General features: G+C 39.8%; 2 protein-coding genes across 8 annotated transcripts in view; one reads left to right on the plus strand and one right to left on the minus strand.

Annotated features, from left to right (window-relative positions):
- Positions 1–14,025, plus strand: part of AGFG1 (ArfGAP with FG repeats 1) — a 36,684-nt gene extending 22,659 nt beyond the window's left edge. Inside the window, exons 6-15 of one of the 7 annotated variants that reach the window (XM_055723550.1) lie at positions 4,963–5,082; positions 5,707–5,778; positions 6,736–6,945; positions 7,771–7,954; positions 8,674–8,753; positions 9,031–9,123; positions 10,639–10,686; positions 12,050–12,208; positions 12,828–12,919; positions 13,265–14,025. In XM_055723550.1, coding sequence (XP_055579525.1) covers positions 4,963–5,082; positions 5,707–5,778; positions 6,736–6,945; positions 7,771–7,954; positions 8,674–8,753; positions 9,031–9,123; positions 10,639–10,686; positions 12,050–12,208; positions 12,828–12,919; positions 13,265–13,324 — 1,118 coding nt within the window. In that variant the 3' untranslated portion in view covers positions 13,325–14,025. The remainder of the gene's footprint in view (positions 1–4,962; positions 5,083–5,706; positions 5,779–6,735; positions 6,946–7,770; positions 7,955–8,673; positions 8,754–9,030; positions 9,124–10,638; positions 10,687–12,049; positions 12,209–12,827; positions 12,920–13,264) is intronic. The other 6 variants (XM_055723554.1, XM_055723552.1, XM_055723553.1 and 3 more) reach the window with 6 other exon arrangements.
- Positions 14,026–14,148: 123 nt separating this feature from the next.
- LOC102051330 (thiamine transporter 2-like) lies at positions 14,149–26,462 on the minus strand. The gene is made up of 6 exons (XM_055723568.1): positions 26,381–26,462; positions 24,298–24,454; positions 21,505–22,321; positions 19,141–19,333; positions 18,481–18,622; positions 14,149–17,674 (listed from the first exon to the last, which is right to left on the minus strand). Exons 2-6 carry the CDS (start codon positions 24,445–24,447, stop codon positions 17,552–17,554), a joined length of 1,425 nt encoding a protein of 474 aa, XP_055579543.1. The 5' UTR covers positions 24,448–24,454; positions 26,381–26,462; the 3' UTR covers positions 14,149–17,551.
- Positions 26,463–27,279: the final 817 nt, after the last annotated feature.

Here is a 27,279-nt window from a genome sequence, read left to right on the forward strand (position 1 = left end):
CGAGAGGAGGTGTGATGGAAGGAGCTTAAGGCACACCTAAGGAACTGAGCAAAGCATCAAGGATTTCTCAAAGTTAACTTTAAAAAAAAATAGTTGTGAAAGTTGGTTGAATTCAGTAATACAGAATATGAATTACTGTTGCAATGTATTTTATAAAATCCTTAATATAAGATTTTATGTTAATCATCTTTTTCGTGGTATATTTATCTGGGAGAACTTATGCTGACTAGCCAATGTTGTACAGTGTTACTGAAGAGGCTGCAGATATTTAATTCTTACTCTTTCCAAACTTGTTGCTGAACGATGCTGTGCTTATATACACTTAATTACTGGGTTTTGGGATATGAAAATTCTGTTGAAGCAGTATTCCAATGCTGTGTTCCAAATCTAGGTAAAATTTTACTGCATTTCTGCTGGATAACCTTTAAAAGGATAAAGAGAAATATGAATATTCCAAAATAAATACAATGTTACGAAAGAGTGATAATTTCTGTTTGAAATCAGTGCTGAAAATCAAAACTGAGAGGAATACTCAGCTGTACTGACTAGTTTTCTGTTTCAGTAATTAAATATTGTGCTCATTCCCGTGACTCTGTAAGTTTTAGAACCCATAACAGTTTCAGGGCTGGTAAATCAGTTTCTAAAAGACAAAAATCTAATGCTGAGCATGATAGCTGAATGTGTGTTGCAGACTGGTTTATCTGAAACAGTTTTCTGACTTGCTGGAGTAAAACACTTGTAAGGCTTGTTACGTGTGCAGTAACCACAGGGTAGTGTTAACTGAAACTAATAATGAAATGTTACAGACTCTGCCCTTTGGAACACAGGGAGGGTTGATCATTCCACTGGCTTTGGCGAAAATTATTTTAAATGAGCATCTGAGAGCTCTATAAGTACATAACTCTTGTTACTAATCCCACGCTACAGCAGAGGGTGGAAGAACTCTTACTTAGTCCAGCACTCCTTTCTCAAAGTTTATGGTCCAGTGTTCCTGTTTTGGGGCTTGGTTTTAGCTATGCCTGCCAGGGGATGGACTCTTCTCTTTACCATTATGTACGTTATGGTTAACTAAAGAAATAATTAAAAAGCACCAGCAGATTTAAGGTCTTCTGATATGAGTTACTGTTTCTGCAATTTTCAGGCACAACTGAGTGCAGCGGCTGATAGGAAAATACTAACAAACTTGTGCCGTGATCTGTAAAGTGTAGATGTAAAGCTTGAAAATTATGCAGGAAGAGCATAACTTCTTATATGTTCCTTTTTTTTTTCCTGAGTTTTCTAATGTGCTAAGCTGGCTCTGGACAGTATTGCATGTGGAAGGGGAGATGTGCTGACCTTATGTTTACTCTGTATTTAACTTAGAAAGTTCCATAACTTCTGCAAAATGATGAGATTTTGAAGATGTTGGTAGATAACTGTTCTCTGAAGTTTACTGACTTGTAATAGCAACAAAAAAGAAAAAAATTTGGCATGTATACTTTCTATAAACTAATGGAGTAGGAGACCTGCACAAAAGACTTCAAAAAAGCAGAACAAAATTCTATCACAGATAACAAGGGAAAAGAGGCTTTACTTGGAAGAAAAACAGTACAGCATAGCATTGTCTTCTAGAGAACTATTTTCGGTTTTGTAATTGAATATATGTGGACTTTATTTGGTTTTGGGTTTTTTTGGTTTTAGAATATTTCATGCCTTTATTCCACGCTAAGTAGTGCAAACCTCACAGAAGAAACTATGCAAAGATTGTAGGGGGCAGCTTGTGTTGCCATGACTGGTGCTGTCATACTTGAGCTAGCTTTAGCCAGATAGCTTTTGTACTGCCTCGTTGATCTGCAGTCACCACAGCAGTTGTAAATCTATGTCAATTTGTAATCCACTGCAGTTCCTTAACTTAGGGTTGTTCTTGGGTTTCTGTGTGGGTATCTGAATTTTGGAATTGCTGATCTACCTGTTCTTCAGGTACAGGAAAGTACAAGTCTTACCTGGTCTTTACCTTTGTGCGATTTTTACATGGGTTTAAACCTTACCACATAAAATAAAGCAAGATTAACATCTGAATGCTCTGCAGAAGAGTCTTTACAGCTCTACTGTTTTAACATGGGCACATTTGCAAACTTTGTGTCAGCTGCTGCAATAAAATTGTAAAACTGGCCTGTAATATAATATGTTCCAGTTTTTAATCTAGATCCAAAAGATACTTCATTTCAGAGTCTTGACAGAGTATTCTGTTTGTGTGAGTGGTTAAAACAAAAAAAATTAGCACAATTCTAGGAGTGACCGAATAGGATTAAGTACATAAATGTCAACAAACATCGGACTTCTATGAAGTCGATACATAGGGATAAAAGCATCGCTTAGTTTTAAGAATTTGGTTGCACCTTGCATTATTGATTCCTCTTGAAGCTACTGGTTTAAAAAGAAAAATGAAAAACCAAACTGTAGAACTGGGAGCTGAAGTCTGTAGAATGCTGTTTGAACTGATACAGATGCTATGATAATAGCAACTATTCTGTTTGTGTCAACTTTTTCTCCATGTGCACTTTTAAAGGTGAAGGTTTTAGAACAGCCCAAGACCTTGCTTTTTCATTGATTTCCCTCCCTCCACCCACTTGTTGACTCTGGTGCTGTGGTGGGTTGACCTTGGCTGGCTGCCCAGTGTCTACCAAGCTGTGCTCTCGCTCCCCCTCCTCAGCAGGATGGGAGGAGAAAATACGAAGAAAAAGCTTGTGAGTCAAGATAAGGACTGGGAGATCGCTTGCCAGTTAGTCATTGGCAAAATAGGCTCGACTTGTGGGAAGATTAATTTGCCAATTAATAATAGAGTAAGATAGTGAAAAATAAATAAAAAAGAACCTAAAACCACTTTCAGCCCTTCTTTCCAGGCTCAGTTTCACTCCTGACTCTTGTCCCTCCTACCTTCGAGGGGGATGGGGAATGCAGGTTGCTGTCAGTTTATAATCTTCTGTACCACTTCTTCCTCCTCATGCTGTTCCCCTGCTCCGCTGTGGGATGTCTCCCCCCCAAGTGGGATACAGTCCTTCATAAGCTTCAGTGTGGGCCCTTCCCGTGGGCTACGGCCCTTCCCGTGGGCTACAGCCCTTCAGGTGTGCATTGCTCTGGTGGGGGCCCCCACAGGGTCACAGCTTCTGCCACAAGACCTGCTTCTGCATGGGCTCCTCTCCGTTAGCTGCAGCTCCTGCCTGGACCCTGCTCCAGTGTGAGCTGTCTGCAAGCTCCAGCTTCCCTCAGGGCATCTCTGCTTGCTCTGGTGTGGGGTCCTCCATCAGCTGCAGTGTGGGTATCTGTTCCACTGTGGTCCTCTGTGGGCTGCAGGGGGACAGCAGTAGTCTTCATTGTGGTCTTCTCTGTGGGCTGGAGGGGAGTCTCTGCTCCAGTACCTGGAGCACCTCTTCCCCCTCCCTCTTCTTGCTGTCTGCAGTGGTGTTTCATGTTTTTTTGGCCTCATCTCACACCTGCTGCACAGTGTTGTTTTTACCCTTTCTTAAATACGTTACCGCAGAGGTGCCGCCAGCATTGCTGGTGGGCTCAGCTTTGGGCAGTGGCAGGTCTGGTTTGGAGCCATCACAAACTGGCTGGCAGAAAGGGGGGCAGCTTCTGATCTCTTCTCGCAGAGGCCACCCCTGCAGCCCCCTGCTACCAAAACGGTGCTACGTAGACCCAATATGCGTGATATACTTCTGATAAAAAGTGGTACCAAGTATAGTCAGACCTCACCTTCTCTCCCCGTATCCCCTGTGAAGGGAAATACTTGCACTTTCATTTACATTAGCAGCATTGTGGAAGATGGTAGTTTGTAAAAAAAAAAAATGTTCTTTTGATTTATAAATCTGTAGCACAGATGCTTTTAAAATAGAAATTAAGTGAAATACAACTTTTTATTGGCATTATTTGACTATTAAGTAACTGTACTTAAACAGTCAGCATAATTTATTGTTTTTGTGTATACTTAATCTGCAAAAATCCCTCCAGAATAGACTACTCCAGACCCAAAAATATAATGTATTGCCATCTGTTTTTCTAGAGGGTGTTTTGTGGGCTTTCTTTAGATAGTAACTCAAGTTAGCTGTATATTGGGGTTGGTTTGCATTTGATTAAAAACATTTTTTTTCCCTTAATACTTGCTTATAATAGTGTTTAAGACTTTCTGTGGAGTTTATCTGTTAGGTACACAATTCCTGTTGAATCCATAGATGCTTGAATGTCCAGCTGTTTGAAATTAGATGGGTGTTAATTTTTATTTTCTCCTATAGTATGGCATGAAGGAAGGCGAAAACTGACATTCTATTTGAAATTTCCTTGGATTTTATTTTGTGGATACACTCTGAATGCTATCTTCTTGACATTGGTATTGATTTTCTGTATTTCTGTACTCTGATTTATTAGCTCTTTGAAAACCGAATTTTCCAGTGAAATGAATTTATAAACCTAGCCAAAACTTTCAAAGTGGTGCCAAACTACATTCACCCAAGGAAGAAGCACTTTGTGTATGAGAAATTCAAATTGTCAGTATGTTGCAAGAAATGTTTGGGTAGTCCACAAATTCTAGTTCTGGAAACCAGCATTTAGAATGATTACCTGGTTTGGGCTCTACAGGTATACATCTGGTATTCTGTACTTCTTGGCTCTTTTTCCCTGATCAGCCACCACTGCAGACACTCTGGGTTAAACTGAAGTGGACTTCATGTCACGCAGTTGTGAGCAGTAGCAAGTGTAGGAGAAGTAGCATTAATGGGTGCAGGTCTGTGAAGGTGACGTGTGAAAACCTGTTCAAAGGCAGCTTTCAATTGTAGAATATAATGTATGACTTTTCATGTAGAAAGAAATTACAGGGCAGGAACATAACCCTCGGAGGCTATCATGACCATGAGTTCAGATAATACATCTGTTTTTGTGTTTATTTCCCATATCCATTAACATGTTTTGTTCCTTTGCGATTTACAGCACAGAACTCTGCAAATGCAGGTTTTGCAAACTTTGATGCATTTGGACAGTCTAGTGGCTCGAGTAATTTTGGAGGTTTCCCCACAGCAAGTCAGTCTTCTTTTCAGCCCCAAAATACAGGTAGAACTCCTAGCGCTTTTGATTAATGCTTAATTAAAATAATCCTTACCTTTATGTTGGAAGGTACTCGAGTTGAATTCATTTCTTGCATCTGCCTGCTTTAATGCAATCAAGCCACCTGAAGCTCTGGGGAAACTCAAAATGAATTCCTTCTGTTTGGTGTTGATTTTTTTTTTTTTCTTCCTAATGCTACTCAGAAGTCTGATTTATGGCACTATGTGTTTGTTAGCTCTACACCTGAAATAACTATGAAAAGACTAAACCATACTGCTTTTGATAAATATTGAATTGACTGTCTTGTGAGAGAAGTGTTTCAGTAGACCCAAAAGCACATCACAGTACCAAAAAAGTATGTCTATGCGTATGTATAACATATGCACACACTTCAGTATGTTTGGCTTCATGTGTAGAGCCTATTGTTAAGATTTATTTTGCTTTCCTTTAATCATGCTTTAGAACTTCTGCTTGAGCTTACACTTGCTGTTTGTCTAGATCTTTGGCTGACTGACTTTCTTTTCCTTTTTTTTTTCTTTTGAGTGTGGTGTTGTTTTAAACTTTTTTTTCAAATTTTCTTTCTCCCTTCTTATGTTAACTTTAACCCACACACAATTTCTGGCTGTCCAGCGTTCAGAACGCTTTCATCTAGCTGCAGTTTTGGTGAATTTACTTCAGCTTTTCCTCTCCAGGCTGTACACAGTAAGTTCCACACAGTGGAAAACTCGGCTTGCTTCATTTTGTGCCATTGTAGTATAGCGTTTTCATTCCTACTGTTGTATATATTTTAACTTGTTGATTATGCTATTAGAAAGTTGTGTGTTCTGTAGTCTGAGTGGAATCCTCAACCAACTGTTATGTGATACACTTAAATTTAAATGAGTTGTTCCATTAAGTACGTGACCTACCTAGATAAAATTGTCTGAACACTGAAGAGATGGAAGCTTGTGGTTTCATATTTGAACTGAAGTTCAGTTGTGTGGACCGAAGTCAGATTTTTAAAACTGATTTATGTATCTCTGACGTCAGTGGAGACTGGTACAAAAAGCTGTGTTGTCTTCCCCCTCACCTCTTCCCTGATTGGATGTAGTCTAAAAATCTGAGAACAAAGAACAAAACTATCTCTCCAGATCTTGGCATGAAATCATGTTACTCTTGGACTTCTAAGCACTGTTTTTTGCATAGAATGATGACTGACATCTGAAATGGTTAAACATTGTACCATTAAGTAAATGCACATAGTGGCTTTTACTTAGACATGGCAGGGAAATGAAGCTTCTGTATTTTAAATATTAAAGATTCAGACAAATGCTGATTTTCCTAGCGAAATATTATTGTTGGAATTACTTTAGGAACTAATAAATAACATACAGTTTCTCAAGATCAAATTATGACTGACTTAAGCTGTTGAAGCTTGGGTGTTGGGGTTTTTTTGTCCCTCATCTGCAGATTGAAAAATATTTTAAAATAAAGTGTTTTTTCTGATGACCCAATGTAACTTTGAAGGAATTGAGAAAGTCTTAAACGTGTGGGATGGGGATGGGGAACATGTTGCCTCATGTGACCGCAAAGAGGTGGGATTATTGTGCTGTCAGTTAGAGTTGGAGAGACTTTCTCTAGTGTTGGAGTGTTGATTATGTTTAACTTGATTTGTTACAGGTGGAAGTGCTGGATCAGTGAATGCTAACTTTGCTCACTTTGATAACTTCCCCAAATCCTCCAGTGCTGATTTTGGAGCCTTCAATGCTTCTCAGAGCAACACAACAGCAACTGCAGCCAGTAAAGCTGCAGTGAATAAACTGAATCTCCAGTCAGCTGACAAATATGCAGCTCTTGCTAATTTAGATAATATCTTCAGTGCAGGGCAAGGTATTAAACTTTATTCTTTGACATGCTTATTATACATGTGTGTGCTTACCATGAGGGTGGCTGTCCTTGTCAGAATAGTAACCGTATTTCAAAATGTCCTTTCTATATCGGTAGAATTTCATGTCTGTGTACCCTTAATGTGTAAGTTTTAAGACTAACATGACTCCAAAAGGATATCGGAAGACTGATTTTTTGGGAACGTACTTCCTATCAAGATAAATAACTTGAGTGGAAATCTCTAAATAATTATTATTGCAATGATGAAAACATGCATAAAGATATAACCATGGATTTTATATAAACCTATAGCAAAGGCTCTTGAATGAAAAGCTACAGTTGCAGAGAACTGCAGAGTAGCTTTCTTAACCTCTGTCACAAAAAGGTTTGGCTTTATTTTTTTACGAAGCAGTGGCAGTGATGCTTGGATTTGGTTGTTTTTTAAGTGAAGGGGAAAAACACCTAGTTGTGTTGTAACTTTTTCCTTCTCAAATGGTGTATAAAAACTTGTGTTGGTTTGTCATGTGGAACTTCGTTCTGAAACAGATTATTTGGCAGTGTTTTGTTAGATTTTGTTGAAGATGATGGTAGTATTGAGTCATTAGTTTCCAGGGAAACCAGAGGCTCTTTGCTGCTTGGTATCTATAGAAACATGACACTTTGCTAATAGCAAATGGCTTGTTAAACACTTGCCTCTATGCCCTATACATATTTAATTTTTAAGTCTGAAACTTAAACTGTCTATGAACTTCCATTTAGTTCTCGAAGTTGACAGGGCAGAAAATGAAACCATCTTCATCACTTTTAATCTGGTTTCTTTCTTTCTAGGTGGTAGTGAGCAAGGAAGTGGCTTCAGTACAGTAGTGTCAGCGTCAGCAGGTCCTGCGTTGTCAGCCCCAAATCAGTCAAGTGCATCTTCAGACAAGTATGCAGCTCTAGCAGAATTAGACAGCGTGTTCAGCTCCACAGCAACCTCTAGTAACGCATATACTTCCACCAGTAATGTTAGCAGGTACTTTGTTAGAAGTAGCTGACTTTCTACACTGACTTCAGCAATATGAAGAAAAGTAGCTCAAAGTTGTTTCTCAAACAGGGTTTTATTTCTTATCTAAATGGGGAAATGTTGAATGGGTTTAGGGGTACTACTGAAACTGCATCCTTTGTTTTAAATAATAGCAGTACTGCCTGATAGGATATTGTAAGATAAAACTAAGAACGTTTTCTGTGAGCAGAATGTTCTCTGCACCTTTTTAGTCATTACACGCTAAACCTGTTAGATGGTAACATTTTCCTATACAGAATATTTGCATGCCTTCTGAAAACCATAGCATCATCCCTGGCAAAAAAAAAATATATTCAGATATTTGTAATGTAAATGGTGCCAACCACTTTTTTAGATCATTGAAGTAATAAATACCAAAAGCCTGTTATAGTTCTGCTTGGTATTGCAGCTGCCCCTAGAGCTTCTGCTTTGCAACCTTTATGCTGGTGGCCCCTGTTCAGTATTCTTTTTCCTGCTGCTGGTGGAGGTGACTTTTCATTGCTCAGCAGTAGTTATAGTCTCTGACCCTGGCATCAGGGGCTAAGTTCCTGGCATCAGTGAATTATACTGCAGTTTGCAAACTGCATGTAAGCATTCCTTTTCTATTCTTTCACATGCCAACAGCAATTGCAAATTGTGATTAATTGTTAAGCAATTCTGACTTCACTGAATGTATGAATTATTTTCAGCAATGCTTTTGGAACAGTACCCGTGGCTGCTACTGCACAGACACAGCCTGCATCTTCGAGTGTGCCTGCTCCGTTTGGAGGTATGTAAGTGTTACTGATGCCTTTTGTGGACTGTAAGCAAACATCTTACTGATTTTTAATTGATAGTACTATACTTTAACTGTAGTGACATAGAAGTTACTAAAGAATGGCAAAAAAGTGCTAGTGTTCTAATGCATTTCAGATTAAGCATTTTATTATAAATTATCAATTTATCATGTAATTTGAGATGCTTGTCTGTCACTGTATAAAATTAATGTGAATCAGATTAGCTATTACAAAAAGGTTTTATTAAATAAAATGTTTTTAATCTTTCAGCAACACCTTCCACAAATCCATTTGTAGCTGCCCCTGTTGCCCCAGTGGCACCTTCAACAAATCCATTCCAGACCAATAGCCGAGGAGCAACAGGTTAGAAAAAAAACACTGTTAGAGAAACTTCCTTTCAAGACTTGCTTTGATTCTTTTTTCATAGCTGTGTAATTTGTTCCTTAAAGATTTTCTGTATTATCTGTCTCTAGTCTATTTGACATGTTGTGTGTTTGCTCGGTGTAGAGTACAGTATTTATGGATAGATTACAGAAATCAACATCAACTTTTTTTTTGAGCTAAGTGGGCTTGTTTTTGAGCTATTGGGCTGAGGACATTATTTTCCTATGTCTGGCTTGATCTTAGGATTTCAAACGGTGGCCATAAAAAATGTCAAAATGATCTGTTTTAGGATCTTCTAATATGACCTAACATACTTGTAGTCTGCATGTTAGCAGTTGGGTACCTTCCAAGACTATAACGTTGGCTTTGAATAAGTTCTTCATAGCAGATTGCTCTCAAATCGGGGATCTTGATAGCCCTGCTGCTAAGGTTCTACACTTGCTTCTTTAACTTCTTTAAAGTCCTGAAAGCCCTCAAAACCGAAGAGCTGGAGCTAGAACCAGGAAAGACAAGGCTTCTGGGCTGTTAGTTCCTCACCAGTCCACTTATTCAGTACATTAGTGGTGGCCTTTATTTTTCTCTCTTGTAACAGTAAAGCATATGGTTACATATAATCTTTACTCATGAATTACATTAATTTCTGGGGGAGGATTCTGTATAAACATAATTCCAGACACAACCTCAATCAGTTTTTTAAAAAACTAAACTTGTACTTTTCTTTACAACACTGATTTTGGATTTAGATGACTGCTGGATTGTGCTAATTTTCCTCTCCAAAGGCACTGCTACATTTTGGCACTCTTATCTATTAACTGGACTTCAACGGATTTAAATTTGTTGGTGTATGCATTTCTAATATTGAGTTGTGTTTTGCTCAAAGTTTTACGTATGTTGAATTAAACTGATCAGGCTGAGTTAAAACTAAATTGATCAAATTCATGTCCTCTACTAAAATGAATTCTGTTTTCAGTCCCTTTTGAGATATAAGGCAGTCAAACTTACAAAGCTATTTTATGCCCCAAATGTCTTTTTCCTTATTTTAATCTAATTCCTAACTGGGCTATTTTGGATCATCATTAAGAACTTGTAGCTTCTCTAGGGTTGCCATATTCACACAAATTTATCCTTCTGTCTTCTGAACTGTGGTCCTTGGCTTGCAGAGGTTCCAACCCTTTGGCAGATACACTGATTAGGTACTAGGAGACAGGGTTAATGACCATAAATAAATACAATATTCTACCCTTTTCAGTGTAAGGTGTAAACTTGTCCTTTTATGCTAAGCTTTCTGAATGAACTCTGCTATTTATTACATGGGAGATCTGTTTGTAGTGTTTATTTCTAATGGTTTTCTTAGCTTAATCTATTGTTGGTTGATATGGATGAATTGTTCGGTATGTGTATATTTCTGTGTGTGTATAAATATAACTAAGAAATGACTGTTCAAGAGTGTATAAATGATTTGACGTTGTCTGGTCTCTTTGTGGCTTCCGTAAGGCCTCTCAGGAGCAATGCATTCTCACATATTTCCTCAGGCTCATTTTGGTAGGTGGCCACATTTGGTATCAAGTTTCTTGTGGCTAATTGTTCTTGCTTGTAAAAAGCTTATTGATACCTATCTGGTTCTCTGCACATAGAATTTTGGAACGCTTATTTTTTAAAATGGAGTGGGTGTGGGTATTTGGCATCTGGGAAAGCGCGAGAAGAGCACACACAAACAAACCTATTAAGCCACTAAAACAAAACCATTATTGATATCCTCCATGGTCACAATACAATATTAACGAGTTGGGTGACTCTTGAGGTTTGTACCGACAGTAGCTTGATGCCTTTTGGGATAACCCAAGTCACTACTCATTTTGTTGTGCTTTTGTTTGCTGTTTTAGCAAGTCTTCTTGTTGAATAGCTTCTCTGCTAACTGTAACTTGAGAACAATGTTAGTACATTAGTTTTGCATGTACTTTGTCAACAGTTTATGTATGTATGATGTCTTGCCCTTGAATACTTCTGGGGTAAATTTTTCAGGTGATTATTAAGCTATATTAAATATATTTTTTTTAAACATCGAACTTGCGTAAAATACAACTTTCAAAAGAAAAGTCCTATCTATTGTTTAACTAGAATAAAATGCCTGGTGTCTGTATTTGTACAAAAAACTTTGTATGCTTCTCCTTTCAAGAATAACTCCCAAAAGACTGAATAATGGTTTTGTTGCTACACTTTTGCACTTGATGTGCTCCTGCTTATTTGCTGAAGGCATGTGGAATTGCATATGAGCTGTGTGTTCTTTACTTGAAATGTTCAGCAGAGAATCAGATGAAAAGTTTGGGTTTTCTTGTTCTAAGTCTTACCTCAGCGGTAAGAGTGTTTGCATTAGGAACTTTGTGTGCAAATAACGTGCATGGTGAGAATTTCCTTTAAACTGATGTTAAGGATGGGATAAAGAGGGAGAGGATGCATGTATCCCTTAAGGTTGGGGTTTTTTACTTGTAACTTGCTGTAATGCAGCTTGAAGTAGGAAGATCCTTTCATGCTTTTCTCAGAAGGAGAAAAACAGGAGGGCTGACACTGCCTGAAAGTGCTTGCTTCTGATGTGTACGGACTTTTACCAGAAAAGCTTGGGGGGAAGTATACATAATGTAAAAAAACTTTTCAGAATGTATCTGACTGTGCTGGATCTAGTAAATTTTAAATGATTACATTAATTTTTGAAGTGCAAAAGTAAATTATGCACCTAGTTGGTGGTGATCCAAGCTAACAAATGAGTTCCATGGCTATAGAAGTTGAACCTAACTTTTGTATGGTCACTGAGGCATTAGGAGACTTGACTTAACATGGCATTAGAGTAATTTGTCTCATGAAAGAAGTCATTTCTTGCAGTAAATTGAACATTTTTTTTGCTTACCAGCAGCGACATTTGGTACTGCATCCATGAGCATGCCTGCAGGATTTGGAACTCCTGCCTCGTACAGTCTTCCTACTAGTTTTAGCGGCAACTTCCAGCAGCCCACGTTCCCAACCCAGGCAGCTTTCCCTCAACAGACTGCGTTTGCTCAGCAGCCAAATGGTAGGTCTATACGGTTTAGATAATCCTGTTTAAATCAGAAACTTGGAGAAAATGATCTGTCTGTAAGTTAGCAGTAATGTGTGTGTGCTGATTTCTATATGAACTCAATATCGATGAGGTGTTCCCACATTCTGTTCTGGCTCTGTAGTTGAGTTTTCTGACTTGGCTGTGTGCAATGACATAACTGGAATTTTACCATAATCTGATACTAAAATGATAAGTATTCTCAGGCTCAAAGGGTTTTTATGCAAGAATTATGCAAGGATTGATTTGTCTTTATTTTTGGAGTGTCTGCAACTGATTATACCACTATCTCTAACTTCATAGAACACAGGCAAAAGAAAACTGGGAAGTACTTTCTCCCTAAATTTAAATGATAAAATAACCTTGAAAAAAGTGCATATGTAGAAACTGGAAATTCATTAGTTCCCAACGGTTGAAACCAAATGAGAAGCCCAGCCATATTTCTTTTACACTTAGATTCCTGTTAGTGTTTAAGTAGGATCAATACTGCTGATTGTGCAGTCCAGGCTGCTTCTTATTTTTGTGTGGGAGCTGCAGTAAAGAACTTTTTGCAGACCGGTTACTAGTATTAATATTTTTCACTTATCTTTCCAAGGAGCAGGTTTTGCTGCATTTGGACAGGGAAAGCCTGTAGTAACTCCTTTTGGACAAGTTACAGCTGTTGGAGTATCTAGTAACCCTTTTATGGTAAGTGTGCGATATTAATTACTCTTCAGACATACAGAAGTTATCTCTTTAGGGACACAGTTTATTTCTTTTGCTTCAAATAAGGGAAGAAAGCATGTCCATCTCCTAAATGCAACTCATTACAATGATGACATGACATTTATAAGGCTGTTCAAATCAAAACAGAGGTATATGGTGCCCTTATAGTGGTGTGATTTCAGAAAGCCATCAAAAAAACTGCCATGTAAACCAGAAATATTTCGTAATAGGTTGTTTTCTTTTTTATACATCCTGCATTTATGATGTACAACATGGAAAAAAAATTGTTAATATTTGTCTTATTTTTCTTCTTTCATGTTCCCCCAGGCTGGTGCACCAACAGGACAATTTCCAACAGGAAGCTCATCAACCAATCCTTTCTTATAGCCTTATAGACACTTTACCCAAAAGAACTCTTATGTGGTCACATAACATCTCTGCGCCTCTTGCACTGTTGTCTTGTTTCACTGATATTAGCTTTAAACACAAAAGAAGTCTTTACGAAGTAAAAATAAAAGCCTGCATTGTGTACCTTTAAAAAAAGTTAAAAAAAAACCACCACCAAAAAACCACAATACCCAAGAAAATCAACCCGCCCCCACCCCCCAGGTAATAACGTGCAAAACAGAGGGCTGTGGTAACATCCTTGAACCTGTGAACTGGCAGGTAAAAAGTAGCGGTATCATGTATATTAAAATTGGCTAATAAGTTATTGCAGATACCACATTCATTATGCTGCAGTACTGTACATATTTTTCTTAGAAAATAGCTATTTGTGCATATCAGTATTTGTAACTTTAACACATTGTTATGTGAAAAATGTTACTGGGAAATAGATCAGCCACTTTAAGGTGCTGTTGTATCTCTTGGAATGAATGAGCTACATCATTTTAACCATTGGTATTCAAAGTCATGAAGTTAAATTGAAGGTTTGTTCATTTCTCAAAAATGTTTTCCTTTCCTAAGAGCTCTTCTATTTATACATGCCTAAATCTCTAATGTTAGAGGGATACCTGTCTGCATAATAAAGCTGATCATGTTTTGCTACAGTTTGCAGGTGAAAAAAATAAATATTAGAAAAAAATAAATGTGTAGCATTTTCTGTGCAGTAACATTTTATTGGGTTAAAATGTACATATTGTGAGTCTCATACACAGATGAGTTATCAAAAGCAATATGCTTAAAGGTGAGTTAAGCTTAAAATTCTCGCATGCCTCACTTGGATATATTTCTTTGTGTCCTTGTGATTGAGCTTGCTGTTCTAGCTCAAGTGAAGTGACCTATTGAACAGGAAAATGTCGAGTGAACTGGGATTATTTTGACAGAATAATAACAAATAATAACAGTCTGTGTAATGAGGGATGCTGGAAGTAACTGAGGAGGGTAGTTACTCAGGAATTTAGTTAGCTGCAAAAGATGTGAAATTATGGGTAGCTAATGACAGTCTTTGAGAGTTAGTTGTTATCAGAACAGTGTGTAATAGGCCAAGGTACCACAGATGTAATGGTATTCTTTTTGTTAAAAATTGATATGTATTAGCAAGACCTTCTGTGGAATATTAAATCCATCAATTTTTTATTTTTTACTGGAATGTTCACTGCCATACTAGAATGGAATTTTTAGAGGGGGGAAAAATGTCTGGCTTGCCTAGTCTGTAGTAGTGAGAAGGGTCAAGAAAAATGTAAGTGCATCAGAGTAGTTGGTGACAGTGTTTTAAACAGAGATAACTTGGCCTAAGTTCAAGTGTAATACTGGAACTAAGCAAACAACGTAAATATATGATGAATACATAAACTGCAAGCTTAAAGGTTTCTGACCAGCTAGAGAGTAAAATTCTTACAGCTTTCACGATAAGGGGAATAAATAAGATTTGATTTTGGGATGGAGGCGGGCGGGTGTGAGGAAAGTATATGCAAGCCCATTTGAGATAAACATGAAAATTCTTGAAGACCTTGCACTTGTACTTGACTGCTGGACTGTTAGATCTGCTTATTTCTAGGGGAGCTGAAAGACTTGACCACTGCTTGTAAATACACACACACCAGTGCTGTTGACCTGTTGCCTGCCTATGGAGGGGTGGGTAGTAATTTCTGTGTCTTCTCTTTCTTTGAAGCTTTGGAGATCCTAAAACAGGAGACAGACAGCTTATACAATAAGCTGCTTATAGTGGCATGCCTTATGCCAATGGGACTAAAACCAGACATGTAAGTATTTAAAGTTAAAACAGACTTAAAAATCTTTTCCTTCTGATGAGGACTGCTGGATAGAGCACGATGTATAGTGAATTTCCCAGAGAATCTAGGGAATTTAAACTAAACAAATCCCCAGCAGCTGAGGGTATCAGAAATGTTAGCAATGCCCCTGCTCTCACCACTGGTTTTTAGTACAGTATAAAGAGCTGTAGTTCCTCGCTGTTGTTGACCTTACCTGTTTTGAGATAGTAACACATAAATGAGGTAGAGAGCGGGGAACTGCAGGGGTTCAGAAGGACTTCTGGAACAGGTAAATATGCTTATTGCAGGGAACGGGATGAAATCAACCAAATGTCTCATCAGTGAGATGAACAGCCTCGTAGAAGGACAACAATCCTGTGCTCTCCTTACCTAAATTTGCAAATCGTAAATGTAAATTAGGCTTTGGGCAAGGGCTAATGAAATCAGTATCTATGGAAATTTATATTCTGATCCAAGTGAAGCTGATTACTGCAAAGAGATACTGAATTTCATTTGAGTATGCAAAGCATATAGTTTTAGATTATGCTGCATAAATAGTGGAATACCTTATTTCTTGTAACTAGCTTGAATGCAGATAAAAGGTTGGCAACTTTCACTACGCACAACCACATCTGTCCAGTGTTCACTAACTTTGAGTTTATCAGACTCCAGACAAGTAGCTGAAGATCTTATATTGTTTTGAGGCGTCTTTATATTGAGAAGAAACTGACACCATAGCTGTTTTGTTCATTTTGAGTTTTAAAATACCTATATTTACAAAACTAATTCTTGACCATTGATTACAAATGCTTTTGTTTTAGAAATCTCTGCAGTTCATGCAGCTAGCGTAGTTGCCAAAAACCTGTACTTCACTAGCTCTTCAGTATCCTCTTCTGCTTTAGCATCCAAGCACTTCACTTGATAGCCCTCTCTACGCAGAAATTAATTTGGACACCTTCTAAATTAATACTTCTGTCAGCTCTTATGTGTGTGAGAAGATGCTGTAAGTGGTACATCCCGAGTTCTACAAGGCAGATGTGATGCCCAGGTACTGCAGTTTGAAGTTACTTAAAAGCTGCAAACTCCCAAGCACCATGTTGAAACAAATGCTGAGGCAAGAATTTCATTTGAAAAAGACCAAATTTAATTGGAATTCCTGAAAGAGAACTATAAATATGATGCAAGTATTCTGCCTTCTTGAAAGGAAAACTTACTGGGGCATAAAGGCAAGCTGAAGCAGCTTTTAAAAGCCTGGGTTTTGAGGAATTAATGATTTAAATTTTTTTGTGAGCTGAATTGGGGGAAATGTTACTTCTGACTCCTGGCAAATCTGTAAGTTGTGGTAAAAGAACAATGGAATTTGCTGCTATCAGATATAGGTGACTCCAAAGTGGACATCACTGAACACAATTGAAAGAACATTCCCTGATCAGCTCTAGTTATAGCTAAACCTTTAGTCATGCTATTTAAGTAAGGGTGCCTTGTGTAAGCCATGGGAAGACACTTCAATTCTTAATTTTAAGAAGTTTAGGAAGGTGGTTTTTTTCCAGAGATAAGGGGTGTGTGTGTGTGTCCTGGCAGTTGTCAGACACAAGTAATGCATGTGCTTATCGAACAGACCTTCGGAGGGAAGGTTTGTGTTGTATCCATACATCCCAATAAACCCTCAGTAAAGCTGTTACTGCTTCAGTAGCAGTTTATCTGTATGTAATAGCATGTTTTCCTTCAGGTTTCTGAAGAGTCTACTCTGTGGAATCTGAAATGACACTTGTAAACTAAAATGGTGGTATTACTATGCTGTGTAGCATTGTAGTAATCCACCTTTGAACGTACAGAAATAGTGTCTTCTGGAAAAAGAAATGGTTTATTGCTACTTCTTCGCTTGCTTTAAAAATGCATGTCACTACTTCCAGTTGAAAATGTCTGAAGTTTTCAGATGGCTTCTGTGGCAAGGTTTCTACCACATCACCTTGCTGCTATGAGGCAACTGCTGCTTTAGATTCCCTAGGAATGTCTGGAGGTCATGTGTATGACTAAATTGCCTTTAACTCGGTAGAAGCGAAAGTTGAAAGGTTGTGTTCTATCAGCTCTTCCACTGCGAGGTCAGGCATCTGTATGCACTTGCTTGCTGTCCTCGTGGAGCATCAGTAGAAGTTTTGGTGTCAGATGACTAAATTTGAGTTGAAATAGAAGATTGAGGATGGTTTGGTATTAAATTTCTGGTGAGGAAAATGGGTAAAATGCACCATTCGGTTGACAAAGCTCTTCATGCTGTAGGCTCATAACAGCCTGTTTCACCATCGACCAGCCTTGCTCGACTGGGCGTTGTCTTTCTCCAAACTCATGGTTCGGATGACGCAGCCTTCTGCGCTGTTGCTCGCAACCTTACTTTGTGTCGCTGTTAACGATCCACGCTTTCACCAGCCACCCTGGTGTTTCCGCATTTGATGGAGAGAATGGTATATACGCTTCTGATGAGGAAGATTCCAGCTATGAATGTGAAGTAGCTGCCATAAATGAGAAACTGGGAAATGGAGGTAGGGAAGGAGGAAGGAAAAGTCAAAAACTACTTTTGCTGTTAGCTGATAAATTAAGGGGCGTCGCTCCACTGCTGCCTTCCCTTCTGTCACCCATGCCCCAAAACGATCCCATCTTGAAAGGATTCGAGAAGCCTGGCTGCTTTTCTCCCTACAGTTGGATGTCTGTGCTTGTAAAAGGAGGGGGAGGGAACGCTGTTACATGCTTCCCCTCCCCACCTCGGTAAGGGAGGACGGCAGCTCTGCACTTTCTGACTCTTTGCTGAAAAGGTGGAAGTTAAGAGACTTGGACATCATTCAGTACATAAGTTTAAACTGTAAATTTAGAAATACAGCGGGGAATCATGAGATTAGTTAACTTTCAGAATCGCAGTAACTTAAAAGGTGCGTCCAATGAAACTATATAATTTAGGATTACCCTAGCAGTAGACCCATAGACTGTATTTCAGCTTGATTCCTGCTTCTGTTTGGGTATTTTGACAGTAAATTTGTGAACAGTAAACCTGAGTGGGGAATTAAAAAAACAAGCCAATCTGAGTAATACTGGTGGTCTTTCCCCTGTGCTCTGAAAATATTCTTAAAATTATTGCAGAAATGCAAAATTTGCAGGACTAGAGGACAAGTAGGATGTAGTAGCTACTGTCAACTCACTTTAAATGAACCTGTTTTTCAAGTGAGTAACTGTTCTAAGCTATCACGCTACCTAGTATCTTCCCAAAGCCTAATCCTGCAGTAGGACCATCTTTTGGAGGAGGGCAGGGGGACTGACAGCAGTGTGAGTAATGCAGCTTACCTGGGTGCTGATGCTCAGTCCCAGACCTTTGGAATCTACTACAACAACTGTTAAAATTGTCTGAATCACCAGTGCAACAAAGTTGTTGAAGCCAAATATCAAAGCATAACGCTCCATGCTTAGAGTGACGGCAATCTGAAACCTGAAAATGAATGTTCAGGTTACTAAGCTATGGAAGCAAGGATGTTTGCAGTTTACGTATAGGAGGAAGTTTGGGAACAATTTAGTGTGCACAGCAGATTCTTCAAAGGATAAAGCCTGTTCAATCTTGGCTATTAAACTTTTAACAGCTTCGTTGTGGCAGAAATCCCTTGGTTTTCTGGCTACGGCACTTGTGCATACTCTTATTTGAGTGGGGTTTTTTGCTAAATAAAGTCCTCTGTATATTCACTTGATCATTTAGAGAATATTTATACATAGATGAATGAACAGCTAAATGCAGAATAAGGCAGTTTCTGACTTGGAGTAACCTATTGTAGTGGTGAGGTCGTATGATTTTAAGCATAGTTTTATATAAGCTAGAAATAATACGTGCTGCTGGCATGAACTATTATCCGATAATCTGATGCCTGGGGAAACTGAGTAAAAACTTGATAAATTTAAAAATGTACATTTACTGATTTAAATCAATTTAGTTAGATCATTGCGTATTATACTTACGTTGCTATTGTTATAAGAAGCATATAACATGCTTTAAACACAAGGTAACCAGCGTAGCATGCCCAGATGTTGTCAGTGAAGTGCATGAGAAACAGAGACCCAGCATCCACTGCAGAGAAAATCCCCAAAGCCAGTTCTCCAGAAAGATCCCAGTTTACTTTGACGTATCCAACTGCCATGGATGTTGCTGAACCTAGAAATTTTAAAGAAAGGAATGATTGAAACTCTGAAACTTTATCATCCTTCTAGAGCAGCTGGATCGCTGTGTAAATGGGTTGTGCCAGGAGCTCTTGAGGCCGTTACGGCCACGATAGGCTTTGATAGTGGTGTGCCGTTTTCTGTTGGAGGTGTGGGAGTGTTTTTTTTCTCCTGGCTTACAGAGCCTTCGCGGACTGAACTGCTCTGAGAAAGTGCCTCATGCCTTAAGGCTGGAGGCAGCAGTGTGTGGTCTGTTGCTGTTAGGCCATTTTTTTGACGGCTGTGAGCAAAGAGAACAATCCCACCAAGCATTTTCTGCCAAAATACGTGTAATGGAGTTTAATTCCTTCATGTAAAGATCCTTATGAAATGAAAATCTGTTGCACTCCTTCATGCTTTTATTTTTTTATGAAAGTGACTTTTCAGCTTCTGGTGAAAAAATCTTATGAACTGCATTTGTCAAGTCCTTATTGACCATCATGTATAGTAAAACCTGCTACTTGAGTGTAATACAGTATAGCAAACTGGTGCCTTTTTTTTAAAAAAAAAAAACAAACCCAAACACACAACAACCTCTGCAATAATGATGAGGCTTGCTTTTCTCCCCATCTCAATTCTGGAGAAGTATCTCATACTGCTATAGGAAGGTTATCCATCTATGTTTGTGTGTGGGTTTTTTATGCTCCCTTAGCACAGATGATGCTGTATGTTTGTGAAAGCTCTGAAGCGTGATGTGCTGAGGTTTGTAGCTCAAATGCGGGGTGAAGTGTGGTCCAGGCAGGTTACACAGCAGTGAGTTACTGGAGCCCAGGGTGCCGGTTGCCCAGATGGTTTCAGGCAGGCTAGCACTCGCATGCAAAATTGGACTTTGTTTGCTGGTTGTATGTGCTCTTTGTCAGAGCTCAAGAGGCCCTAGCAGGCCAGCTCCTGTAGTCCATCGCTGCTGTAACCTGGAGGTTCCTGGTACTGTGCGTGATTTCTGTACTCTGAAATAGGATCAAGTGCTAGAGGGTGTAAAAGCAAGAAAGCCCTTGGGAAAGCTGCTCAGACCAGTAGTCTGAGAAGTTCTGGAGTAGCTTCAGTAAAATGTGTTTTTATGTTGATTGCAGGGAGGAAGCGTAAACTGACAGTTCCCTGTAAAAATGTGAGATACGTCTCCTCCTACGTACCAGGAGCCTTAAGTGTGTAAAGGTGAGCTTGACAATGAGGCTCTGTTGGTACTGCACAGCTGTGTAAATGAAGTTGCACTTTATTCTTCTGCCTTCTGTGGCCGAAGAGGAATGTTGTTTGGATGGAGCAAGTAGCTGTAATGAGAATCCGAATGGCTGAGGTTGAAAGAGACCTCTGGAGATTGCCCAGCCATAGTAAAAGCAGGGTCAGCTAGAGTGGGCTGCTCAAGGTGGTGTCTAGGTTTTGAACATCTCCAAGGATGGAGAGTCCATGTTTCTGGCCGACCTGTGCCAGTGCTAAATCACCCTTTCAATAAAAATTTTCTTGTATGTTTAAGTGAACTTTGTTTAAGTTTGTGCCTTTGTCCTGTTGCTGGGCACCACTGGGAGCAGTCTGGCTCTGTCCTTTTTACTCCCCTTCCAGTCTTTATGCAGGTGAATAAGATCCCTTGTTTTCTCAAGGCTAAACAGTTACAGCTCTCTCAGCCTCAACTTGTATGTCCCATCCAGAGGCAAACTCACTGATCAGGATACAGTTAACAGCCACAGAATACTTGTTGAGGATGAAATGATCATCAATCCACTGTTTAAATAGACCATCTGGATCAGTGCATCTGTTAATACGTTCTTGTAATTCTTAAACCAGCTAGTTTAAGGTGTATGTGAGGCACTGCACATGGTTTTTAAACCACTTAGCTGCAGTTAAATTGTCTAAACAGAGCTGTGATCTTAAACTCCTAAAACACTTTGGTGAAATGAGGCTCGCTTGAGAAGAAAAAGCTTATATATTTTTTCTAAGATTATCAGTGTTGTCTTCAAAAACCAAGTTGCACAGTAAAAATATGCTTTGCACGCTGTTGGTTTCAGTGTTATATATTGAAGGCTGTTACTGTTGACCTTGGTCCTCACAGGATGTAAACAGGCATCAAAGACTTTGCTGAAGAATGCCATCAGCGCAGGAGGGGTTAGAAGTAGTTACTAATGATCTTATACTTACTCAGGAAAGTTGCCAGTGCCTCCACAGCTCCGTTGTACACCGCAGAGCTGTGGGAGGGGGCTCTGAAGTCCCAGAGCACTTGGATGTAATTGAGCACCTGGTTAAAGCCGGCCGTAGCCAGCGCCCACCACAGGGACCAGTACAGCAGTTTCCTGGAGCTGAAGCAATCCCTCAGGTCGGTGCTCAGCTGCACCAGTACCCGCAGCACGTGCTGCTGGGGGCTGGGTGTATCATCCTGCCGCTCGGGTGCCGGTCCCCTGGCAGCGGGTGCGGAGCTCTTGTCCTCCTGGCAGCGCGACGGCCTGGGGGGGTCGGGTGCAGCCGCAGCTTGGTCTGCTCCTGGGGGAGTCTGGGAGACGTCTTTCCTGTGGAAGAACATGCTCTTCTGAGGCATCGGGAGGAAAAAGGAGCACACGAATGCCAGGGAGACAGAGGCCAAGGTAATGGCGTTAAGGTGGAAGTAGGATACGTCTGCCAAGGAAACCAGCAGCTGCCCCAGCACGGCAGCAGCGGTGGCTGCAGCAAGGGTGATACTTCTGCAATAGCTCGTCACTCTCCGATAGCGATCGGTGCTGACGACGCTGTAGATGTAGGCGTAATAGGCGACCTCGGTGGCTGTTACCATCCCGTAGAAGAATTCCACCAGCTGCATGGCCACCACTCCGTGTGCGAAGAGGAGCAAGAGCCACGTGACGATGAAGCTGATGCCCTGGAGGAGGAGGACGGGCTTGTAGCGCACGTAGTCTGTAACCAGGAAGACTGGGAAAAGGAGCGCAAGGTAGGAGTATGTCCAGACTGGGAAAATCTGGTTGGTAACCTAGGAGAAAATGACAGAGGAAATATTTTTTAAAAAAGTATCTAAAATGTTGATTTGGAAGCTTTTTGGTTATGATATTAAAGGAACATATTTGTAGTTACAGAAAACATTGCATTGTGTGAATTGTGCAGACTTAACTACCTTAAATGACAAAACTGTAAATACACTCTTGAAGAAGTGAAGATAGTGATGCTAAGCTCCACTATGTAAGCAGGCAGATTGGCTTAAAAAATAATTCTAGTAAAGGCTGATGAGCAAGGCAGACTTTGTGCAGTTGTTTGAAGCAGGTATAACAATGTCTGTGTTAGAGGAAAATCTGTCTAGCTTCAACTCCTATTCCCCACGGTGGAAAATGAATGCCTATTTGAACTTTTATGTGAGTCACTGTATACCTCTGGTGACCTCTCTTTTGTCAGAACTGAAAAAAAACCCCTGCATATGCCTCTTATGATGGGGGAACTGGAACTTCACTTAATAAGCATGTAGCTGTTACTACACTATCTTCACCTTATGTTTCATTCTTCAAATGTACTGTGTAAGAAGTAAGCAAGTCTTTGATGGAACATTTTGGTAAGCTTCAGTTGGCATTCGATGCATAGCTGCTCTGAAAAGAAATTCCTTCTTTTAAAACTGATACGCGTTCAGGCTGGAAGGTGCTCTTTACTTTCACCACTAAAGCTCAGTGCTTGCCCAGGCAGCCTGAGTTCAGCTGGGTGGGATGTCCTCCTCTTCCAGGTGTAAAGTTCACTTTGTAATGTGCAAGTTGCCTGTTTTGGGGAGGTCTTACCCCGTAATTGCTGGCCCTGCTAGGGTCTCTGTTCCTGATCCCTCATTATCAACTTAAGCAATCAAACTAGAAAGGAATTATTTTAAATGCTGGAGGAACAATATTAAGTGGTTGTCTTTTTACTTCTGAGCTGGCACTGGAGTGAGTTGCCTGCTGAGCAGCATTCACCGTATCTTTCTGCGTGACTTCTTTTGTTTCTGTGAACTTTAGTTAAAATTTTTTAGTGCTTGACTGAAACTTACGGATTTGGCTCAACAGAGGTGAGTGTGGCTGAAAGAGCCAGTATTTGTACTCCACTTATTTTTGAGTTACAGATTCTTGCTGAAATCAGAACTCAGGCATCCTATTGTACTATTTATTTCACGTATAAGAGGAAATTACCCTACCCTTTGTGGTTAAAAAAATAAATTAAAAATTGGGGAAAAAAACGCCAACAACATAAACCACAAATAACTTTTTTCAGAAGAAACGTTGGGTTCACACTATGCTAGAAGATTCTGCCTTAACATTTGCTTCTGCATATCAGGAATGACTGTTCTTCATATTAGCTCTATGTGGGTGTACCAAGCTTGTGTTTTCTAATTATACGATTTGCTCCATGAATCAGCCACTTGTTAACTATATCCCCTTTTGCTGGGTAGTGTACTCCTGAAGCAGCCAGTCCTGAACAAAGCAGAGGAAGGAAACCTGCAGTGCATGCTGTTGTCAAAAAAAAAAAATAATTTTTTTTGAATGTGCATCTGACCTCTGCTGGTTAATGAATGCATAAAACAGTCCTATAATGTAGGTAATAATCTAACAGCTCATAAGGGGAAGTCTGGTTTTCTTGTGATTTGCAATCCCTATGTTACTGTCAGTATAATCAATTCCATGATGAGTATAAATAAATCATAATGTTGTCCCTTCTTGGGCTCTTGGTAGAGAGAGGAATTAGCTGACCTGATTTTGCTGAAAATACCAATTTCTTAAAGAACCCCCGAAGTGGTTTCAAAGTCCTAAGAACTTAGGGACTTCAAAGTTTTGAGCTGCTGCAAAAAAGTGACTCCTTACTTTTCCAGAAGTGTCTTAAATATGAATCTCTAGATAAAATATGCCTGTATTATCGAACAGTTTATCTCCCCTCCAGTTACTGCTGTAATTCTTAATGCTTTAATCACTTTAACTATTACTTAAGAGAATAGTTACATACCTCTTCAATTGTTAGGTTTTTGTCTGGTCCAGTTAGATAAGGAGTGAGAAAAGCTTCTGATGGCCTCATTGTGGAGAAAAATCCATTTGCACAGATGATCAGCGTGGGACAAATCCAGCTGTGGCCTTCAGCTCCCTTCCAGCAATCCATAGTCTACCTAAAAAAAAAAAAAAAAAAGGCAGTGAAGAAGCGAGCACCCCAGGAATTTTATAAAGATCTTCTTCACAGCTGGTAAAATTAATTTGCAAGTTTACTTTTTAACTAAATGTAGTGTTTAGCAGTGTGCTTCCCCCAACCCCAGCCATAATCGCCAGTGGGGCTGTGATGGCTGCATCCAGCTTACTCTGGACTTGGTGGATGGATGGCAATGTGGTACCTAAGGGTCATCTGGAATGGTGACCCCGAGGTTTTGCTGGTATGCAAATATGTCAGTTACCTTATTCTATAAATAGTGGACAGGCCGGGGTCTGCTGGGCTCTCCTCGTGGCAGTGGGCTGCGTGCCAGGGTTTCCCTTTGAGCAGGGGTTCCCCTCAGGGTTACTCCCTTGGGGCTGAGAGAGTCCTTGTTGCAACAGGTTCTTGGTAAGTGATTAATAGTGTGCTAAACTTTTGTATCACTTAGCTAAGATTTCAAGGATTGATTGTGCATATATAATCCTTTAGACAAACCATTGACCAAGTCTGAGGCTAGAAGTGGATCCAGCTGTACCTAGAGCCCCCTTGGAGAAGGAGCTTAGAATGGAAGGGGGTCCTTTCCCAACCTCGTGGCTCCACAGGAAGGTCCCGCTGACAGTGCTGTCTGACCCAGTCCTCCATGCAGTAAATTAGCAAGTGTACCTTGCCGTTGAATCTTGTTAAACCACTGTCACGTTTACCATTGAACTTTGTTATATCAATAAGTATATCGCTGCTTCTCTCCTAACGATTCAAGTGCCTGACTCCATCTGTGACACCTGCTCCAGCTAATGTTTCTCTTGCTAAACCTTCCAGCAATCACAGGTGCAGCTTGTAAATGAACAACTCGGATCAAGGTGCATCAGTGGTGGTAAACTCCAGTCTGTCTGTCTAAGGTTGTGCTTAATGGCGTACTTAGAATCAAGTGTCTGTATCATAGTGGAAGAATGAAGTTCCGTTACAGTCTCACTTCCAAATAAATGAGTGGGCAAATTGTGAGATTAAATCTTGTTCTCAGCATGCTCAGGGAGGCTTTTTTCTCCTGATTCGCAGCCTGAAAGCCAAGTGGAACAATAGCAGTACAAGCCTTTTTGCAGAACATAAAAGCCACCAGCCAGCTGACAACCCACTGCATGAGCTTTATTTCCCCAGAATACTTTGATACTTATCAGACTTCTTGCACTCCAGTAATTTGAGTGAGTAAAGAAAGATGCAGAAGTTACCTGCTAGTGGTACCTAATCAGACATAGAAAAAAGGAATCTTGACTTCTGAAAATGATGATCAAATGAAAAAGAATGAGACTTGTTTCTTCACTGTAGTTAGCAACAAAAAGAAGTCTAAAAGAGATTTGGTTTTTTTAAAGCTTATTTACTTGTTTTCTGTTAGTCATTTCTACTGTTCCTGGAAAACAAGTGAAACTATGTTCTGAAACATCAGAGAATGAAAGCCAAAGCACTGCCTGAACTTTAATCAAGCTGTTACAAGCTATTTCTTTTAAATTGTTGAGTTCCATTTTTATAGCAGGCACTTTTTCAAAAGTGCTTGTCTTTGCACAGTGAGATTGTATATATTTAAACTTAGCATAAATAATATATTATTAAGGCAGTATTTCTGTGACCTCCGAGGCATGTTGCAAAAACCAGCCCTAACCTTGAAACGTGTTTTTGAATGATCGCCTCTGATTATCATCTTTATTTTACAAATCATTATATATAAAATACAGCCTGTATTATCTGTAACTCTAGATCTGCTTTGAAATATTTTGATATCTGTTACCTTTTCAAAATAAAAATATATTAAACCCTGGACTGATGAATAACATCAGCCGAAATCTTGCATCGCCTCCAAATGCACTGAGCAAGTGAGCGGCCAGCATGCTTCCAGATAATTCCAAAGGTAACAAATTACCTGTCGATGCTGTGCCTGTGGTGTCTTTGCTGTGGATTTGTGTGCAGTTTCCTTCCAGGATGACTTTCTGTCTTGTAGAAGAGAAGTCAGAAACCACCCTTTAGGACTGGAGGTAGTAAGGAATTCCTGTGTCTTTTTGTTTCCTAGAAGTTTGTTCTAAACTTGATAAAATGTTAACAGAATTCAAATAACAATAAGAATTCATCACAGTTCTTCTTGTTGGCAGAACCTGCCCATGAAGGTTGCAGGGGAAGCTTTCTCCTTTGCAGGTTTTGTCAGCAAACAGTTCTAATTTTTAAGGTAAAGCTTTAAGACTTGTAATAGCTAATGATTAATAAAAACTGACATGGCAAGAAAGCAATCACTTGATTGCATTTTGCTGTTAATAAATACCTTTAAAAGCTCTGCTCTCCAATTCCTGGTTAGGACGCGGCACCCATTTAGGTTTGGGCTGGCCCTGACCCTCCCCTGAGCGTGGCGTAGTGGCCTCTGGGCTCGTAGGGTCCCTTCTGAGCATCCTGGCTGTGCTGGGGGTGTGGGAGGTAGGACACTGCATACCCCATACTATTACTTGGCCCAGAATTGCTTGTATACAAGGACCAATCTGTCATGTAAAGACAAATGGAGAAGAAGATAAGATTCTACATCTAGCTCCTAAGTGAAAAACTCAGAACTGCTTTCGGAGAACTGCTGCTGCTTTGCTTTTCTTTACCCTTTTTTTTTTTTTTTTTTTTGTAGATGGGGCTCCTAACGTCTTCCAAGGTTTGTCAGAAGATGGAAATGACCCTGAAGCCTGGCAGCGGGGTGTGTGGTGAATGCAGGCACAAGCGCTGTGGCTCGGCAGACGGGGCCAGCCCCACGTGCCACCACCCAGGGCAGCTCTGTGAGCGCGGCAGAGC

This window comes from Falco cherrug, chromosome 11, assembly GCF_023634085.1.
Source record: "Falco cherrug isolate bFalChe1 chromosome 11, bFalChe1.pri, whole genome shotgun sequence".
Classification (NCBI taxonomy): Eukaryota; Metazoa; Chordata; class Aves; order Falconiformes; family Falconidae; genus Falco; species Falco cherrug.

What these genes read in the sequence shown, in the direction of transcription:
- LOC102051330 (XM_055723568.1), bottom strand. Translation starts at nt 24,447, where the DNA reads ATGGATTGCTGGAAGGGAGCTGAAGGCCACAGCTGGATTTGTCCCACG. An exon ending in CTTCTTATAACAATAGCAAC is followed by an intron (nt 18,623 to 19,140) that starts GTAAGTATAATA and finishes ATTCATTTTCAG; the next exon opens with GTTTCAGATTGCCGTCACTC. An exon ending in GACTGAGCATCAGCACCCAG is followed by an intron (nt 17,675 to 18,480) that starts GTAAGCTGCATT and finishes TCCATTTCCCAG; the next exon opens with TTTCTCATTTATGGCAGCTA.